General features: G+C 45.0%; 1 protein-coding gene across 2 annotated transcripts; it reads left to right on the forward strand.

The window, feature by feature from the left end:
• The first annotated feature begins 168 nt into the window (after positions 1–168).
• On the forward strand, positions 169–16,443 carry RNF185 (ring finger protein 185). 2 transcript variants are annotated; one of them, XM_053369247.1, is made up of 7 exons: positions 169–326; positions 6,065–6,279; positions 7,969–7,987; positions 9,224–9,336; positions 11,241–11,295; positions 12,958–13,075; positions 14,820–16,443. In XM_053369247.1, the coding sequence occupies exons 2-7, from the start codon at positions 6,107–6,109 to the stop codon at positions 14,915–14,917; spliced, it is 576 nt and encodes a 191-aa protein (XP_053225222.1). In that variant the 5' UTR covers positions 169–326; positions 6,065–6,106; the 3' UTR covers positions 14,918–16,443. The 2 variants fall into 2 exon arrangements, with proteins under 2 accessions (XP_053225222.1, XP_053225223.1); XM_053369248.1 differs by lacking the exon at positions 169–326 and adding an exon at positions 3,076–3,170.
• The last annotated feature ends 3,687 nt before the right edge of the window (positions 16,444–20,130 follow it).

Below are 20,130 nucleotides of genomic sequence, written 5' to 3' on the forward strand. Positions count from 1 at the left end.
AAGTGACGTGGCCCTGGGTTCGGCCCCACCTTTCTCACAGAACTAGGCCCGGGCTTCGAGGAAGCAGCCGCCTCCGTAGAGTGGCGGGCCTTTTGGCAGGCGGAACCTTTGTCGCGGCTGCCTCCGGGGCAACAGGGAGAACCCTTTGCGCCGGGGGACGGCGTGTGCCCTTGGGATAAGGGACCCCCTTTCCTGTTGTGGGGCCGGACTTCCGGCTAGGGGAAGAAATCAGGTGACAGTTGCCGTTCGGGCGGAGGTGGAGTTCGAGAGAGCGAAGGGCCGCGAGCGGCGGAAGGCGCCAGCCGGAGGACCCCGCGCCGACTCCGGTGAGAGCCCCGAAGGAGGCAAAGGAGGAGGCCCCCCGAGGTCGGCGAAGTGGGAGCTTGACCTTGGCAGGGCCGGGGGCCTGTCAGGAGAGAATTCCCGCCTTGGGAGCAGGTGCCGGGGCTCCCGACTCGCCTCCTGCTCTCTGTGGGGTGGCGGGTATGGGGGTCGAGGCTGCTGGTCAGGCTCAGTATGTTGCCTTTCATCATCCCCTCATGTAAAGTGGGGGGGGGGGGGCTGACCGCTGTTGGAAACGGAATACAGTGGTACCTCGGGTTAAGTACTTAATTCGTTCCGGAGGTCCGTTCTTAACCTGAAACTGTTCTTAACCTGAAGCACCACTTTAACTAATGGGGCCTCCTGCTGCTGCCGGAGCACGATTTCTGTTCTCATCCTGAAGCAAAGTTCTTAACCTGAAGCACTATTTCTGGGTTAGCGGAGACTGTAACCTGAAGCGTATGTAACCTGAAGCGTATGTAACCTGAAGCGTATGTAACCCGAGGTACCACTGTACTGGGATCTCTATGGATCCCAGCTTGGCTCAATCCAGCTGGGTAAGGAGGGAGAACCTATCAGTGGTAGGATAGCCGAATACAGTGGTACCTCGGGTTACATACACTTCAGGTTACACACTCAGCTAACCCAGAAATAGTGCTTCAGATTAAGAACTTTGCTTCAGGATAAGAACAGAAATCGGGCACGGTGGCAGCAGGAGGCCCCATTAGCTAAAGTGGTGCTTCAGGTTAAGAACGGACCTCCGGAACGAATTAAGTACTTAACCCGAGGCACCACCGTACAGCCTTATTTCCCCCAACGTTATTGTTGTTGTTGTAGCCGAATACTGTAGAGCCTTATTCTCCCCAACGTTGTTGTTGTTGTTGTTGTAGCCGAACAGAACCTTATTTTCCCCAACATTATTACAGTGGTACCTCGGGTTAAGAACTTAATTCGTTCTGGAGGTCCGTTCTTAACCTGAAACTAGTCTTAACCTGAGATACGACTTTAGCTAATGGGGCCTCCTGCTGCCACCGCACAATTTCTGTTATCATCCTGAAGCAAAGTTCTTAACCCGAGGTACTATTTCTGGGTTAGCGGAGTCTGTAACCTGAAGCGTCTGTAACCTGAAGCGTCTGTAACCCAATATACCACTGTATTGCTATTATTTATTATTTGTTGTTGTTTAGTCGTTTAGTCGTGGCCGACTTTATTATATCCTACCTTTTCTCCAAGGAGCTCTAAGCGTCTGGCACGTTCCTCCCCTTGTCCATTTTATCATTGCAACAAGAGAGACAGTGACTGGCCCAAGGTCTCCCAGTGAGCTTCATGGCTGTGGTGGGATTTGAACCTTAGTCTCTCTCCCAGGTCCTGGTCCAACACTGTAGCTGCTGTGGTATACTGGCGGTCTTATGCTGAAGACTTGGCATGTTTACACTGTGGCTTTTATTTGTTTTATAGAATCTGTATACTGTTTGATTGTAAAAGGGGGGGGGGGAAATGCCTCAAAGCAGTTTACTCTCTTTCTCTCCATATATAAATGATTGTTAAAAACAACTGCTTAAAACATTTAAAAATAAAACCATTGAAAAACTACAAACAGATTAAAACTCACACAAAATCTTCACACTCGAGATGTATTCTTTTTGGACCCTCCTTATTTCTGTGATTGTAAATGGTCTGCAACAGGAATTGCAAGATTTGATGCATTCAAGGAGGAGGAGGAGGGGTCTGCAGACATTTATTGGCCCTGGTAGCAAATTGAAACCGTCATATTCAGGGCCAGTATCTACCTCTGAATATCAGTTGCCATAGTGTATGGGGGATGGGCTGTCAACTTCAAGTTCTTTTAAAAAATACACTTTATTGGTATTTAGGAAAGTACACACCTTCATGTCCTTTCTGAAAGCACCAAGGTGACCATGTTTGAAAGCAGGATACTGGACCAGATGATCCTAGTCCAGGATACTGGACTAGCCCAGCACACTACCTCTTTTACTTTTTAAACTTTAAAATGTACTTCTTGCCTTGTAGTGCAGAGTGAGGGGGAGAGGTGCCCCTCCCCACTCACTCCATTCCTGTGGTGATCAGTTACAGGGAGGCCTAACAAAACCAAAGATTTTGGGATTCAGAATAGTGTGTAGACTTCCATGTTATCAGACTGAAGTGTTTTTTCCTGCAGTTTTCCCTCTTGGGTTTTATATTGAATTCCTGTGCATCCCTTGGGTATTCTCTGATTGTAGAGTGGCTAATAAATTCTGAAATAAAATAGAATAGAGTAGCAGCTCAGAAAATGAACCCTCTTCTTGTAATGAACAGATTACAACATTAAAAGACTAGCAATATATCCAGCAAAATGTAACCAAGCCAGGATTGCTGTCAGTATGCTTTTGAATAGCATGTAGCCATAGCTTTCAGTTCTAAACTTTTAAAAGGCTGTTTTTTTGTGTGTGTTCCTCAAAGACTCCATTTCCCCCTGTATCAGGCCGTATAGGCAAAAATTTGCTGTTATCTTGAATCTCTTGGGTCGCCCCAGGCCTTTACGTCTTGGTTAAGGCATGGTGCAAGACTCTTAATTGATACATGAAAAATATTGAGTGAACTGGTCTTACTTAATTCCATTCAAATAGTGTTGTTCATTGTTAAGATTGTTTATAAATTTTGTGTAAGTGCTGGTGATTTATTCCTATCTGTTTCTTCATTTTTATCCATTCAAAACCAGAGCATTTTTTGCAAAGACTGTTGGTAGAAGCTGCATTTGACTTGTGGAATTTTCTGGTGTTGTTCCTCTATTCTTCTTCAAGAATGGCCTTTGTGTGTCTCAGTTAAATGGCACAAATATTTCCCCAAAAGTAAGTGCCATTGAGTTCAGCAGGGTTAACTCCCAATTAGTTACATAGGATGGTGGCTGCCTTTTTAAAACAGCCACCACCACCCTGCTTGGGCATGTGCAGATATAGACCTTACTTTGTTGTTTCTGGAATCCGTCTGGCTTGGGAGACAATGGAGGAGTGTGCCTTTAAGGGTGAAGTCAAAAGACTTTACTATAAATGTATTAATGCAGAACTATTCCAGACATGGAGATAATTTACATGCATGATCTAACAGGTTAAATTGGATATATCTATTTTCCGGAATAAAGGAATAATGCATGCTAAATGTTTTCTTAGGAACTAGATTCAGGTATGTAGCCGTGTTGGTCTGACGCAGTCGAAATATATATTAAAAAAACAAATTATCCAGTGGCACCTTAGAGACCAGCTAAGTTTGTTCTTGGTATAAACTTTCATGTTTACACGAAAGCTTATACCAAGAACAAACTTAGTTGGTGTCTAAGGTGCTAAGGGACAATTTTTTTATTTTCTTAGGAACTAGTATGTTAAGAGCGTGAAACGAAATGAACATCTGTGCAGGAGATCATATTGAGGTGATCTGGGCAGCCCCTCCCAAAGTTATCCAGTTAATCACCTGGTCTGGAAAAATGCTTTGGGTCCCTCATGTTCAGCCCTGCAAAGAGACAAATAAATATTTGAAAAATCATGTGTGTCAAAATACGAATTTTAGCTGCCTGGATGAGTGACCACCTGAGATTTTTCCAACCCTATTCCACAGGCATTGATTTTGTTTTGTTTTTGATGTTAGCTTGTTTGCTTCTAGTGAGCTGTGCATAATTAATTCAAAAGATTTTGTAGTCACAGATGACCAGACTTTGTTACAATGCTTATACAATATTTTATTTAAAGACTGTTTAAATAAAAAGCATAAACATATTTACTATGGAGTAAGTCCATTGAACAAACTGGGGTTACTTCCAAATAAGCATAGATAGGACTGTGCTGTCAAAGTGGTTTGAAGGCTCAGGATGGTTGAGAATTGCAAAACTGGAGCAAAGGTCCAAGGCAGTATAGTAGAATGGAAAATAGAGCCTCGAGAAGTCAACATGTAAAGCAGGGTGTATGTATATCCTGGGTGCAGACACCTATATAAAAGGGTAACTTCCAGATTAGATAACTTTTCTCCAAAGCAGGAAACCACTAGAACGTTCATAAGCTTGCAGCTTAATGTTTCATGAGAAGTGCCTGGCTTAATAAAGGTGTGTGTTTTGCCACTTTTTTTCATTTGAAATGCATGCATGATTTTACTAGCAGTGGCTGAACCACTGAAAAATCTGTAGAGCTCAGAAGCTGCATCTATTAAAGCTTGCTAGCTGATTGCAAGGCTGCCCTTTGGGAGCCCCCTGCAAAATGATGTAACTGAATGAAAAGAGTTCTGTTGAAATAGGTGCCTCCTCTTTCCCACTTGCCAAGTTCTGGTGATGTGGACCCACTGTGGAGCTGCATTCCCCTATGCAAAAAGCACCATTTCACAGGAGCCAAGTGGCGATGCGGATAAGGTCCCGCTTCAGTACTTGTGCTTTCTCCTTTGGCGTTTTTGCAAGGAAAGGAAGCAGAGAGGGGCTGAATTTGCTTCAGGTAAGCGAGGCAAAATGACAAGGTAGCAGGGAGGGGATTCTGTTTTTGGAAGAGCTGCATAGTGTATTAAGACGGGGGTCCCCTTGTGTAAGAAGTGGACTTCTCAGCTGCTTACACACTGCTGGGTTTTACAAGTTCTGTAAGCTTTAATTAGTAGGGTAATCTATGAAAGTTTGATTAGTCATTTGCCAGCAGATAAAAAATTATAATTGGTGAGCTGAGTTTTCAAGAACACCCATCTTTATATATGTTTTGGTTTGTTGACGTGGCAGGAATGAGAGGGAGAACCTTTCTTTGAACAATGAGTGGGAGGGTCCTGTTTGTTAAATTCCAGGTTGTGTTTTCTTTGAATTTTAATAAATTCATTGAGTAGTTGGTTAAAGTGTAAATGATTCCTCAGTTTAAATTGCTGTCATTTTTTTCATACATAAAACATGGAGCTGCCAAATGAAATCAATGGTTTTGTCTTTGCTAATTGTTGGTGGTTGTTTTTAGCTTTTGAATTGAATGTTAGGGTGGATGTTGTTGCCATAAGTGGGCCAGTATATTGCTTTTACACCCTGAGTTGTAAACATATGGTGGCTCGTCTGTGGATTTTGTTAAGTTGGAAATGAAGGATCTTAAGATTAACTGAATGAATACAAATTGCGAAAGAAACCTCTTTAAAAAGTTTTTTTTAGCATATTCTGTTTAATGCTCAAAGGTCTTCTGCTGTGCATCCATGCATCTTTGTTAAACCCATCCTCAGCCTTAGCTGTGCCAAGCCCACTGGGAAGTGCCATGAATTTAAAAACCAAAAAGGGCTTTGGATGTATTAATATTATCGTGCACTGAATTTCAGGGAGTGTTTGTCAAACTGCTGTGCTAAATGTTGTGGGGCTCGGTTAAAAGAAACAAGCAGGGAACTCACTGGGAGGCCTAGAGATTGCTCTGTTCCCATCAGTGCCAGTCATGAGGGTATATTAAAACCAGGTTGTTGCTCAGCTTGCCCAAGATTTCTCTGGACTACGATAAAAAATGGTCTGAGGGCTTTCACTGCAAAAATAAACGCTATAGAGTATTATTTTCCTCAATCTGGTGCCCTCCAGGTGTTTTGTACTTCAGCACCAGCCAGCCCAGCTTTACTCTAAAACCTGTGGAGGATGCCAGGTTGGAGACATACGGTAGTGCCACCATCTCCTCCTTGGATCTGGATTAGGGAAATAATATAATGGCGTCCCCTAAATTCTCTCTCTTTCTTTCTTTCTTTCTTTCTTTCTTTCTTTCTTTCTTAGAGTTCAGTTGCATTAAAAATTTCCTGACTGGGTGTGACAAGAATGGCCAGCAAAGGGCCAGCAGCTTCTACCTCCACCGAAAGCAACAATGCTGGCGGGACCAGTGGCAACAGCAGCAGCGGGGACGGGACAAGCCAGGACAGCACTTTCGAGTGCAACATCTGTTTGGATACGGCCAAGGATGCTGTGATCAGCCTATGCGGGCACCTCTTCTGGTCAGTATCCTGGTGCTCTTGGCCAGTTGTCCATCTGCTTTCTACGCCAAGCGCTTGAGTTGCCTACATAAATGTTAGGAAAGTTTGTGTGGTTTTTTTTAAAATAAAAACCCCCTCAAACAATTGCTGCTTCTCCAACCCCACCCCATGTGTGCCCCTCACTCATCTCTCTCCTTGGCAGTGCCCCTGCAAGCCAGGTGTTAGTTGTGAAGTTCAGTTCCCCACATGCGGCTCTTTGCTTTCTTCCCATAGGAATGAATGGCAGCCATTTAATCCCATGAGGGTGTATGAAAGGGGTGCAGTTGTGGGCACAGTGATGCCAGGTGTGCTAGGATCAGGCCCCTGCTGTGCTCTTGGATGCACTTGTTCATGGAACTCAATGAGAGCCACTGTAAGACCTGCTTTGCTAGTGGCACACCTTTACCTAGAGAGCCCTGCCCTCAGTGCTGTGGTAAACCTTGAGGGTGGCAGAGCCTGGGGACTGGCCTGAGTGCAGTTTTGCTGTTTTACTTATTTGATTGTGAATGTATAAACTGTTTAATATAGAATTCCCTAAGTGGTGAATGAACGTGTATTCAAACACATATGATAAAATCGGCCATAAGACAAAGCAGCTATGGAAAAATCATCATCATCATTATTCTTGTTGGGAACATAACTCCCATTGTCCCTGAACACTGGCTAAGTCGTCGTATGGAGGGGACGCCAGGTTGAGGAAGGCCTTTGGCTTGCTTTTCCACAGCGGTGGTGGGAAGCCAGTTCTAGATGCTGCCACGCCTGTGCGGAAACAACTTTCAGCCCAAAATACCCTTGTGTGGTCCTGTTAGTTCATGCTCCATTTGCATACTCCAGTTTCACTGTGTTGGGTTCTTCTTTTTCTGAGGCTGCTTGAATGTAAAGCTCAGCTGCCTCTAGGTAAAGTTGGGATTATTCTCTCCACCCCTCTGCCTCCTGCCCATTTCAGAGTGTGTGTCCAGGACAGCTGTATAAGCCAGATTTTCCTTCTCCCTCCATTCCTGTCATTACTTAAAATAAAATAATGCATGAACAGGAATTTCTGATGCACTGGGGAAATCTGCCGGCTGGCCAGTTGCCATCTGAGTGCAATGCAGGAATGCCAAAGAACCCCTGACAGACTGCCACCAACCTCTGTTTAAAAACCTCCAGTGAAGGAGAGTCCACCACCTTCCGAAGGAGCCTGTTCCACTATCGAACAACCCTTATTGCCAGAAAGTTCTTCCTAATGTTTACTTGGTCTAACCTTCCTTGTAATTTGAATCCATTGGATCGGGTCCCACCCTCTGGAATAGGGTAATGCAAGCTTGCTCCATCTTCCATGCAACATTGCGACAGCACTTTAGATGTTTGAAGATGGCTTTCATATCATATCTCAGTCTTATCCAGGCTAACCGTATCCAACTCCCTCAACTGCATAAGGCTTGGTACTACCTAGAAGAGAAGCAAATTGTATTATCTGGAAGTGAAGCATTTTTTAAAAAAAACCACCCCTAGCTGCTTTCTTACTTAAATATTATTGTTTTAATACCCAACTGTGGAACCGGCAGGGCTGGATTCCAGTCTATTGCTTGCTCAGTGTATTTTGACCTCTCTCCCTTTTCTCCCCTGCCTCCACCACTGCACCACTCCACCTCCTGCCCTGTGAACAAATCATTCTGGGATTCTCAACAGTTGGCCTTGTTTACACCAGGTAAGGCAGCTTTTCTTTTGCTTTGTCTTTCATCAGCTCCTCTTGCTCAGTCAACCCCTCAGCTCTCTGGGGGAACTGAGAAGGTGCAATATCCCTTTCAGTTTCTAAACGGTGCCTGTGCACCAGAGATCTCTAGGGCAACCCAATTTGCTAATAACTGTTAGCATGCAATAGTTTGTAATCTGCAGCTTTTTCTGTGGGGGTGATTGTTCTTTGTTGGAAGCTTCTATTGGTTGCAGTGAGATGGCACAGATAAATAATAAGTATCTGCGAGGCGGCTGAGTGTTCAGAGCACTTTTGTACATTCTCTTGGTGCAACAGCTCTGTAAAGGTAGGTCAGTATCAATATGAAAATGAGGTTACGTCAGTGTCATCCACTTTTGTCACTGGCAAAAGGGAGGAGTTTCCATCTCTGTGCTCTGCACCAACTTCCAAATACTGGGGTGGGAGAGGCCATATGTTAGCATGCAGCTTAAAGGCCTGAGGCAAGAGTTGTGGCCTGTTGTATGTTAAGGGATGCCGAGGAAAAAGTGTGGGTCAGGCCACAAAAGTGGTAGAAGAGTCTGCATGCCACACAATAGCCTTTGTCAGCCTGGGGCCCTCCAGATGCTGTAGATTCCAGGTCCCACTGGCCTCAGCCAGCACAGCTGTACAATGCTGGGGAGTTGAAGTACATGCTGGCTGGAATGAACTATCTAAAGGGCGCCAGATTGGGAAATTGCTGCCACAGAACCATGCAGTAAAAATGGTCCCAAAGTGCTGAAAGCATGAGAAGATGTTTGGCAGTGGCGGAGAGGTGGAGATGATTCCTTGTGCCCAGGAGATTTTGTGAATGGCACATGCGATGACACTTAGCATATGCTTTCAGTGGTGGTATTCTGATTCTGATTCGTTAATGTATTTAAATCCCACCTTTCTCCCAAATTTGGTTCAAGGAGACCTACAGCATTTTACAAACCTCGTTCTAAAACACAAAGGGATGAAAACAAACTAGTTAAAAACCATATTTAAAATAAAATAAATCACTTTCAGAACCAGCATTAAAATACTGATTGCACCTTGTTTCCAAAGGCCTTTCTGAACAGGGAGGTTTTGGCCTGCTGATGGAAAGATAATAAGGAAGGGGCCAGTCTAGCCTCTCTAGGAAGGGAATTGCACAATGAGTCCTGTGTGCTTCATGCAAGGCACATCTCTAGTCTCTTGCTCAGGTTTGTTCGTTCTTTCCTGCCTTTCCAGTGGTTAGAGACCAGGCCCAATCGGCAGGTGTGTCCTGTATGTAAAGCAGGTATCAGCCGCGACAAGGTCATCCCACTTTACGGAAGGGGCAGCACCGGACAGCAGGACCCCAGGTAAGAATGTTGGAAGCCATTTCCTTCGGCTGTAGGGGTGCGGAACCTGTGGCCTTCCAGGTGTTGCTGAACTACAGCTCCCACTGGCCCGCAGGAAGCATGGCCAATGGTCAGGGATGATGGGAGTTGTAATTCAGCAACATCAGGAGAGCCAAAGGTGCCCCATGCCTGTGTTACAAAAACAGCATTTGTTTTGTGGGAGCCACAAGCCCTTATGGAGTGGGATTTGCAGAAGTGAATGTGGAGAGTTTAGGTGATGTTGTTGCCAAATGCCTCCAAAGCCTTCCCCCCTCTGTAGTATCTTTTAAAATCTCCCTGCTTGAACTGTCTGTAGCAGTGGTTCCTAAACCTTTTTGGGCTGCCACCCGCTTGGTTCCATAAACTCATCCCCAATGTCCCCTAGTGTACTACACTATTAAAAGAAGCATTATATAGAATGGTACTTTGCATAACCCACTAAGGAAGATAATAACACCATCAATTTGAGAACAGCAACAATTAGTTGCACATTAATCCAAAATCCAATTAAAACTATTTAGTTTAATTTGTTAACCTGAGGAAATAATGGGAGCTGGAATTGGAGCATTTGCCTGTGTACGAGAACTTCGCTATTCCCCTTCACTGCAGGCTGATAGACAAGGCTGATTAGAGCATGAGAACTGGGCAACACTGTTCATGAAAATGCATTTGAGATCCTGAGTGTTTCTAAGGTACTCAGTGCTTCTGGACTCAGAGTTCTGGAAGCAGAGATTTAGAATTATGCAACGTGTATCTGTAGGAATAAGTAACTTGAGATGGTCTTTAAAAGAACCCAGTCTGATAACATCAGCCCCAATAGGCACATCAGTGCAAAAGACACTTCATATACTAGACTATCAAATGTTCTCGATTCCTGCCTGGCAGGGGGCTGGACTAGATGAGCCTCGGGGTCCCTTCCAGTTCTGTGATTCCTTCACTGCGAGAAGTGAGGTTACAGGGAACCAGGCAGAGAGCCTTCTCGGCAGTGGCACCCTCCTTGTGGAACGCCCTCCCATCAAATGTCAAGGAGATAAATAACTATACAACTTTTAGAAGACATCTGAAGACAGCCCTGTATCGAGAAGTTTTTAATGTTTGATTATGTTTTTATGTGCGTTGGAAGCCTCCCAGAGTGACTGGGGCAACCCAGCTAGATGGGTGGTGTATATTATTATTATTATTATTATTATTATTATTATTATTATTATTTATTACCAGCTTATCAAAGTCTGATAGTCATTTGCAGCTCCATCACCCAGCTTCTGCTCCCTTGCCTCAAATGCAAAGGTTCAACCCTTGGCATTTCCAGTTAAAGCTGGGGAAAGATTCCTTCCTGAAACTCTGGAGATCTGATGTCAGTCAGGGTAGGCAATTCTGAGTTGGATGGGTCAGTGGACTGACTCAGTATAGTGTCGGGCTGTCACTCAGTGGTAGAACATCTGCTTTGCAGACAAAAAGTCCCAGGTTCAATCCCCTGTGGCCTTTCCAGGGAGGGCTGGGAAAATACTTCCTGCCTTAAACCCCGAAGAGCTGCTGCCAGTCAGAGTAGACCGTAGTGAGCTAGGTGGAGCAGTGGTCTGACTTGATGTCAAGTAGCTTCCACTATTCCACTATTGTGAAAGGTCTCCACCCTCTTACAGTCTGTGATGGTCACACTGATGCAACACTCTCTCTCTCTCTCTCTCAAATAATAATGATAAGAGTTTCAACACAGGCCAGCAATTAAAGAGGAAGATAGGCATTGAAACTTCTCAGTCACCCCACCCCCCATGGCTGGGAATGCAGTGGAAGGAAAGAAAGGAGCTCTTGGGTCCAGGTGGTGTTCATCAGGTCCCAGAGTTGACCAGAGCTTGGCTGAGCTAGAATGAATGAATTGTCTCTTGCAGAGAGAAGACACCACCACGGCCTCAAGGCCAGAGACCTGAGCCGGAAAACAGAGGGGTGAGTAAGCTACGATTTGCAGCCTTTGGGGGTTACTTCTGTATCTCCCAGAAGTACAAACGAGACAAAAAGGCATATTGCTCACCCTTAGGGCTATGAAGAGCAATGTACAAGCTTAAACCAAAGCATCAGAACAGCCTTGTTCTGTCTGGTGCCTTCCAGATGTATTGGACTACAGCTCCTATCAGCCCTAGCCTGATAGCAACAACAATCCTGTGAGGTAGGCTAAGCAGAGAGAGTAAATGGCCAGAGCTCACTCAGTGAGCCTCATGGCTGAACAACGGTTTGAACCCTGTCCTCCTAAGGTCTCTTACTTGGATGCTGAAAACACTGCACCACACTGGCTCTTAGTAACCATGTTTCCTTTTTGTAGGATTTTATAAAAATGTGGATTTTGAAAGCCTGTGGGGACCATGTATGTAAACAGCCTCTGATTATAGTTGGTCTCCAATAAGTCTGTGCTACTGGGGAATGAAGATTGATATGTGTAAACATACAGTGTGTGTAGACATGGGGGTTATAAATAGCCGGCTGTGTGGGGTTGAGAGATATTGGACAGGCTGCAGAATTTCCTAGCATGAAGTTGGGGAGCACACCTGACCTGATGAAATAATTGCATTTTTCCATGCAAGGCAGCTTGGAGCCTCCAGGGTCTACCTGTGGGCCTCATTGCTTCAAACAAACAGCTCTGTTGGGTGTCATTAAGAAGCCTTTTTCTTTTCTCCGCACTCCCTGCAGAGTTGGTGGTGCCTTATTAAATCAGCAGCTGAACTTGAGAGCACCTTTTTAGCAGATGCTGCTGCCAGCACTAAGACTGATGGAGCAAAAAGGCCTTGCTTGCATTCTGCTCTACTGGCATGGCCTTGAGGATCAGCACAGAATGCCCCGTCTCTGATCAGGTGGCCAGCAGCTGGTAGTACAAGCCATGTGGCCTGTCCCACGTGAAGAGAGAGAGGGGCTGAGCTGTGGAAAGTTCTCTCATTGGACTGCAACTCCCATCAACCCCAGCCAGCATATATGATGCTGAGGCTGATGGGAATTGTAGTCCAAGACTATCTGGAAGGCTCCTGGTTGTGGAAGGCTGGCGTAATCTTGGTGCAATGTTTCCCACATTCTTGATAGGTGTGTCACACTTATTTTCTGGATTTAAATTGGAAATAAACTCCTCCACCTCAGAAAGGATTCTTTTCAGAGTGTAGTAAGAAGAAAAGGAGCTGGGTCCCTATGTTTCTGCCTGTGTTGTGGCTTCTCTTGGCAGGCCTTGTAATTTATAAAGATGCAAAGAGATAATGGTCTCTAAGAGCAGGTGTCTTGCTGCATCTCTGCCTCAGAAGTGACAGGGCAATCCAGACGTCCCTGAATCAGAGATAATGAAGAGTTGCCCTCCTCCCCATCAGAGGCTAAGTGGAAAGAGGTGAGAGCAGGAAATTGTGCAGAGATACAGTGAGCAGGCTCTTCTGTGAGGGGACACTTTGGGCTCATGAGAGAGGTGCGGGTGTGTGAGTGTGTGTGTGTGTGTGTGTGTGTGTGTAAATCATGGCACACAGCCAGGGGCCAGTCATAATAAATCATAGAGAAGGCAAACAGGTCAGCATTTCACTTCGTAAACTAGCATGCTTGGAAGGTTTCATTATTCCCTCCCCCATTTGTGGTTCTTCCCAGGGCTTCCAGGGTTTTGGGTTTGGCGATGGAGGCTTCCAAATGTCATTTGGAATTGGGGCATTTCCTTTTGGTATATTCGCTACAGCATTCAACATAAACGACGGTCGGCCTCCCCCAGGTAAGGAGCACTTTCGAATAAAAAAAGCCCTAGCAAGCCAGCAAATCATTGGTTGCACTCACCATAATTATAGGACTGACAGATAAAAAAAAAAGCTGGCACTTGTCCATTGTACTTACGTTGCTGTTTGTGTAACCAGGGGTAAGTCCTGATGTTTCATTTGTTTAGAACCCTTTAAATACAGATAAGCTATTCTGTTTTTAAAACTTCAATCAGATGAGTGCTGCTTATCTTCTGCTCCATTTTTGTTTTGCTTTTGAAGTACAAAGTGAGAACAATACGTTTCTGCTTAGCAGTTCACCCGTGAAGTGATTCTCACTGGTAGTTTGTAAGGAACAGCCTCCAAGCTGATTAGCATCAGTGCTCTCTATATGAAGTAAAACCAGTTGTGTCACTTTCAGTGGCCCTGAATCCTGAGCAGGCCCCCTCCTTTGTTCATGAGCCAAAGCCTTTGACATAACTTTGGGGCTTCGGTGGCCTTTGACGTAAATGTATTTCATGTCCACCACCGAATATATTAAGTTTCCTGTCTCTTATGTCAAGATTTGAAAGCAAATCTGAAAACCCTTGTGGGTTTGTACTACTTAAGAATTAATTTTTTACTCTGCCATTTGCTAACAGAGACTTCTTAAAACCAACGCTTTCAACTTGAAATGTGCTGGGTGTTTTCAGTGACAGGCGCACTATCCTTACTTGATCACCTTTCTGCTTTTTTCATGGACACTGTGGCTGTTGCCTTGTCCTTCTTAGCTCTGGCTATATGCAGGGAGTCACAACAATACAAGATGTGGGGACATCACTAGTAATGGTAAAGGGACTCCTGACCATTAGGTCTAGTCGTGGCCGACTCTGGGGTTGCGGCGCTCATCTCGCTTTATTGGCTGAGGGAACCGGCATACAGCTTCCAGGTCATGTGGCCAGCATGACTAAGCCACTTCTGGCGAACCAGAGCAGCACATGGAAACGCCATTTACCTTCCCGCCAGAGCGGTACCTATTTATCTACTTGCACTTTGATGTGCTTTCGAACTGCTAGGTTGGCAGGAGCAGGGAATGAGCAACGGGAGCTCACCCCGTTGCAGGGATTTGAACCGCTGACCTTCTGATCGGCAAGTCCTAGGCTCTGTGGTTTAACCCACAGTGCCACCTGTGTCCCAATAGGGGATATCACTATTATTATTATTATTTTTTAAATCACAGGCTGGCTTTCTGAGCAAAGTTCCCCAGGGTGGCTTATGTAATATACATTTCCAGATGTAACAGCAGTACAAAACACAATGTTTCAGCAAATTCTGAGCCACTATAAAAGTGAAATGATCCAGTAATAATAAAACACATACACAACCCAGAACCAAAACAACCCGGTTTATCCATTTCACAGAGCAAAAATATAATGTATCGTTTGGTGAAACAGAGTCTTCAGAGCCTTTTCAGAGGCCTGCAGTGTGCTGATCTTTTGAATGTTGACAGGCAGCAAACTGCAGATCCAGGGTGCTACCACTGAAAAGGTCCTGTCACGCCTGCCATTTTCACTAACTGAGGCAGTGAGCAAATGAGGAAAGCTGCCATTGTTGATATGGGTTCAAGCAATCCTTCAGATAACTTGGGACAGTTGAAAGGGCCTAGGGAAGTCTTATAATGAAGATGCAGAATGGCGGCTGATTCCATGCTTTTCTGCTATTGGATCTGGAAATGCACTGCTTTTGTTTGCTGAGAGAGGTTCCCTTTTCTTTCTGTCTTCCCAGCGGTTCCAGGGACTCCCCAGTATGTGGACGAACAGTTCCTGTCCCGCCTCTTCCTGTTTGTGGCCCTGGTGATCATGTTCTGGCTCTTGATCGCTTAACCTTGCCCTGTATTGTACCATGGTTTGTGGGGCTCCGAACTGGTGACAGACGACTGCTTCTTCTTCTCCGTGCCCCACTGCCAGCCTCTCGGTGTCTGGTTCCATAGCTCATGGGCTCCCGCAAGCCCCGATGTCTGCTGCAATGGGAGGAGGACTCTTGCTTATTACGCCAGAGTAAATGGAATTAAAGGTCTCTCTTTAAAAGCATTCTAAAGTCCAGCCATGTGTCACGCAACAGGTAACTGGCTAAGGCTGTGAACCTAGCTTTGAGCTCCACATGCCAAGAGGGAGCATTGTTTGAAATCATGTGCCAAGCCATTAAACCAGGTGCTGGCCCTGGAGGGAGAGTGGGTGGCAAGGCCAGGCATGGAAGCACTTGCCCTGTTTCTCAGATGAGCCTTGCAACCCAACAGCACTGAAGGGAAGGAGATCAATGGACCTACTGCTTCAGAATCCAGTTGCATAGATTGACTGAAACCCAACTTGCTCCTGGAAATTGTCTTCTTATGTGAGTACAACTTGGGAAGACCATCAGGCGGCAGGTGAGGTCACCTTAGGAGTATTCTCTTCCTGCTGTTTCCCCCCTGGCTGACTTTTTCCCAGGGATATTTAAACAAGTTAAGGGATAAGAGACTCTCTCACCCTGAAAGAATAAAATACCTAAACTTCCTGGAACCAGATGGGGCAGGTTCTCTCATCTCAGGGCTGGGGGTGGGGATGTTGGACACCAGAGGGGTCCCCTCTGGGCTTGTTGCACAGCACACTTCCGCATGCATGAAAGCAGTGTTGTTTTCCTAAAACTTGTATAACAGCTTTCGGCTCTTAATTTGGATATAGACAGTTCTGGTTACTGTAGTCATTGACACTCATTTGCTCCTTCCTGAGATGAATCCAACATTGTCGTCTCCCCGTCCCCCAACTTCTTGGAATGGTTGGTTTGGGGGAAATGGAGGACAATCTTCTTTTGAGCATTTTGTTCTTCCCCCATAAGAGTTTCTGCATAGTGAGAATAACAGCCTAACTTGGGGGCTTGTTCTCAAGCTCCAAGGGGTCATTAGTGCGTGAGCTTTTTCAGATGACCAAAGATAATATTTTGAAGGGTTGATCATGAGCATGAGCCAGCAGGAAGCTCTCCTACACAAGCCCCATTGAAACAAATCAGAGCCATGCTCCAGTTTCCACCTTTCCCGTCCTTGTCTCTCCATATGTTGTAGTCCGGGAGTGGGGGACCTGCGGCCCCTCTTAGCCACAATGCATATCACCAATGGCCAGGGATGATGGGAATTCTTGTTCAACAGCATCTGGAGAGCCAAGGGTTCCCCACATTTGTAATCCAAAATCTCAGGAGAGCACCAGGTTGGGGGAGCTGTCTTCTTCGTTTCAGTGGGACCCACATGGAAGAGCATCCCACTTAAATGGATCTGAACTATTTACACAAGGGATTCCTTTGCAGGAGTGGAAGAAGCCTGGGAATATTGCTTTAAAACTGTTGCTGCTGAATCCTGGGAGATTCACAGGACCAAAAATGAACCTTTCTCGCTCCTTGACCTCACACTTTCTTGTAAATCCTAAGGGTCTCTTCTCAAAGACTCCTGGGTTTCTCTCTTGTATTGCAATGCTTTTGATCTCGTTTTTTTCTCCCTACTCCTTTCCCAATTTCTGTAGCAGCAATTTATTATGAGTTGCTTAACAAATCACAGCCAGCAATACTGAAAAGAACAAATTGCATAAGGGGGCTTCTTTTTTTTGACTAAGGTCTGATAGCATAGTAAAAACCAGTCATTCCCCCAGTAGAAGCTGGGATGGGTAACCTTGCATCCCCAGTAGTCACAGTGAGAGCGTTTCCCTTTTTTTAAAATGTAAAATCCTTCTGTCAATGGTTTTCCAAAAAGTGCTCAAGGGCCTGTCAGCGACATAAAAAAGTCTGTAACCTCTGCTGCCTCCTAGAACCTGCATAGCTTAGATTTGTTTTGTTGGGGGGAAAGATGGTGCCACCTACTGTTGATAAGGTAAAGTGAATACCATCATAATATATAAGGGATCTCTGGCATTTCCTTCTTTTTACAGTTCATGAAAATGAGTACCATGGAACTAAAGCTGCCCTTCTGAAAGCAATCTTGTTAAACGGTTTGCTGTAAAGCTTTTTTTTTAAAAAAAAAAATCTGTGGCAATCGGGAAAGAGAAAATTGAGATGTTCGGTTGTTATGGATTAAAAATATTAAAGCAGATTTAACTGCCTTGGACCTTTTAAACATGTGGAGTATTATATTTTTGCCAGCTGCTACCTGAACAAAAGGGGATCTGTCAGCCAAGGTGACCACAAAAGTACCTAGCCTGATTCAGAAGGTGCTGGATTGGGGTGAGTCCCACTGATAATGGCTCTTGTGGGTTGTATACTTAATGTTCAAACGGTCCAGTCTCCATATTTTCCTGAAACAGCAAAGGGTCTTGTGGCACCTTAAAGACCAGCAAGTTTATTGTAGTGTAAGCTTTCATGGACTCTACAGCCCTACTCTGTTGCCTGCATCTGTTGGAGTTGTCTTTAATGGGGGCAGAAGATTTTGCAGTCTAACCTGCTTTTTAAGGTGCCAGAAAAACACTCTGCTGTTTGGATTTCTACATACAAACACGGCTTCCCCTCTGGAATGTCATATTTTACTTGCAGGTTTGAAATGGCCTCTGGAGTTCCCCTTTCCCCTGCTGTGCTTTTTTTTTTTTTGTATTTGTATTCTTTCTCTCTCCCCCTCCCCCCCAAAAAAATCATGTATTGATTGTACCTGGCCTATGGTTAGCAAAAGATGGCACCACTGTGCAACACCATTGTGATTCACTAATTTTCACTGTTGTGAAAGTAATTTAGAATAAACACATTTTTACATTACCTTATGTCTGTGTGGAATTCTTCTTGTTACTGTCATTTAGTCATCTGCAGCCATAGGAATGTTGCTGAAGAGGTAAGTCAGCCATATTGTTTGAAGTAAAGGCTCTGCTTATACAACTGCTGATATCTGGAATCTCTTAAGTCTAATCAGCGTAATAATGTTGTTACTCATATGCACCTTGGTACTATCACAATGGTGGGACGCAGGTGGTGCTGTGGGTTAAACCACAGAGCCTAGGACTTGCCGATCAGAAGGTCAGCGGTTCAAATCCCTGCGACGGGGTGAGCTCCCGTTGCTCGTTCCCTGCTCCTGCCAACATAGCAGTTTGAAAGCACGTCAAAGTGCGAGTAGATAAATAGGTACCGCTCCGGCGGGAAGGTAAATGGCGTTTCCGTGCGCTGCTCTGGTTCACCAGAAGCGGCTTAGTCATGCTGGCCACATGACCCGGAACCTGTACACCGGCTCCCTCGGCCAGTAAAGCGAGATGAGCGCCGCAACCCCAGAGTCAGTCATGACTGGACCTAATGGTCAGGGGTCCCTTTACCTTTTACTATCACAATTGCCCGTGAGGGAACTTCAGAAGGGGTGGAGGTCTTGTGAATGAAATGATTTTGAAAGTGGGGTGGGTGGGGGAAGTGAGAGCCCTTCAGCTTGATCAGGCCAAAAGGCTGATCTAGTCCAGCATCCTGTTCCCACAGTGGCCATCCAGATTGCCCAACTGGAATCCTGCAAGCAGGACCTGAGTTCAAGAGCAACTCTCCCCACTTACGATTCCCAGCAACTATGGAGGTAGAGCATAGTTGCCACTGGTAGCCTTCTCTCAATTTGTAGGCAAAGGAATTTGTGGCAGCAAATTCCAGGTAAAAAAGATCAGGTACCAGAGTTGTTAGTTACCAGTACAGAGTTCCTAAAAATACCAGCCGGAATGGGAAAACGGATCAGGGTAAGAAGAAGCCCAAAAGGTTGCTGAAGGAGCCTTCTTTCCATCTCTCTGCTGTAGCATGATGCAGTGGATTACAACTCCCATCAGTCTTGGCCAGCATGGCTATGTAATGCTGGGGCTGAAGGGAAATGTAATCCAAAACACCTGGAGGGCACCAAGTTTAGGAAGGCTTTGTGGCTGCTGTCAGGTGACAGTTGAGTGGGACAAATCGGAACAAAGTGGTCTCAACTTGGCATATTTCATTGAGAGGCCCTGCAGTCATTTAAATTCTTTTTATGATAGTTTAAACTCTGGGTGGTTTTTTAAAACCATAGTGCTGATTTTTAAATTGTATTTTTATTATTTCCTGTGTGTGCCAGGAACAAGTATGTACTATTAGAAGTATGACAGATGATTGTTGTTAAAATCAGGGCTGCGGTGTGCAGTTAAACGACTCCTAAAAAATCCCAAGTCCCCAGCAGAGCCTCGAACTAAGGCCAGAACCATGACTGTTTATACAAGCACCATACATACACAACAGCAAAGAGGCACAGAAAAGCAGTCTATAAAATTGTAGCAATAAGTGGATACCATGTATCGTACTGCTTCCTCTGACTATCCTGTCGCCCCAGCGTCTTCTGGGGCGGTCTACTGACCACTGCTTTGCTTCTTTGACTTGTCTGGAGACAACTTCTTTTGCTGACTGGAGGGACCCGTGCGAAGTGGCACCCTGATGAGCTGGGCAGCGGAGTAAATCACCACACCATGATTTTTTCCCTTATTATAATAGCAGTTTTGGAATGTTATTATTTCATTTATATTTTGCTATAAGCTTCTAAGTGGTTTACAAAATATAAAAACCAGTTATACTGTTAAAATACAGACAAACATAATTAAAAATAAACAAACAATCCCATTAGAACAATTAAAAAGGGGGTCCACATTCACACCATACATTGGAAGCACTTTAAACTCCCGCAAAGAATCCTGAGAGCTGGAGTTTTTTAAGGGTGCTCTGAGTTGTTGGGAGAATTCCCCACCCCACTACAATTCTCTTGAGTTCGCAGAGCAGAGGGATTGACTTTGTTAAACCACTCTTGAAATTATAGCTCTGGGGGAAGAATATAGTATTCTAAGAACTCTGATATCCCAGGATTCTTGGGGGGAAAGCTTGTTTAAGTGTTATTGTCCTGCTTTAAATGTATGGTGTGAATGTTCCCTGACTTCTTCCTCTTTGAGGTGACTTCCTCACAGTATGTACATTCAACATGCATTTTAAAGCACATGGCTTTCCCTTGAGAATGGTAGCAACCGTAGTTTGTTAAAGGTACTGAGGGTAGTTTAGGAGACCCCCTATTCCCCTGAAAACTACACTACCCAGAGTTCCCTGGGAAGAAGGATTGCCTGCT

Source organism: Podarcis raffonei, chromosome 16, assembly GCF_027172205.1.
Source record: "Podarcis raffonei isolate rPodRaf1 chromosome 16, rPodRaf1.pri, whole genome shotgun sequence".
Classification (NCBI taxonomy): domain Eukaryota; kingdom Metazoa; phylum Chordata; class Lepidosauria; order Squamata; family Lacertidae; genus Podarcis; species Podarcis raffonei.

What these genes read in the sequence shown, in the direction of transcription:
- RNF185 (XM_053369247.1), top strand. Translation starts at nt 6,107, where the DNA reads ATGGCCAGCAAAGGGCCAGCAGCTTCTACCTCCACCGAAAGCAACAAT. An exon ending in CTGAGCCGGAAAACAGAGGG is followed by an intron (nt 11,296 to 12,957) that starts GTGAGTAAGCTA and finishes GGTTCTTCCCAG; the next exon opens with GGCTTCCAGGGTTTTGGGTT. An exon ending in CGACGGTCGGCCTCCCCCAG is followed by an intron (nt 13,076 to 14,819) that starts GTAAGGAGCACT and finishes CTGTCTTCCCAG; the next exon opens with CGGTTCCAGGGACTCCCCAG.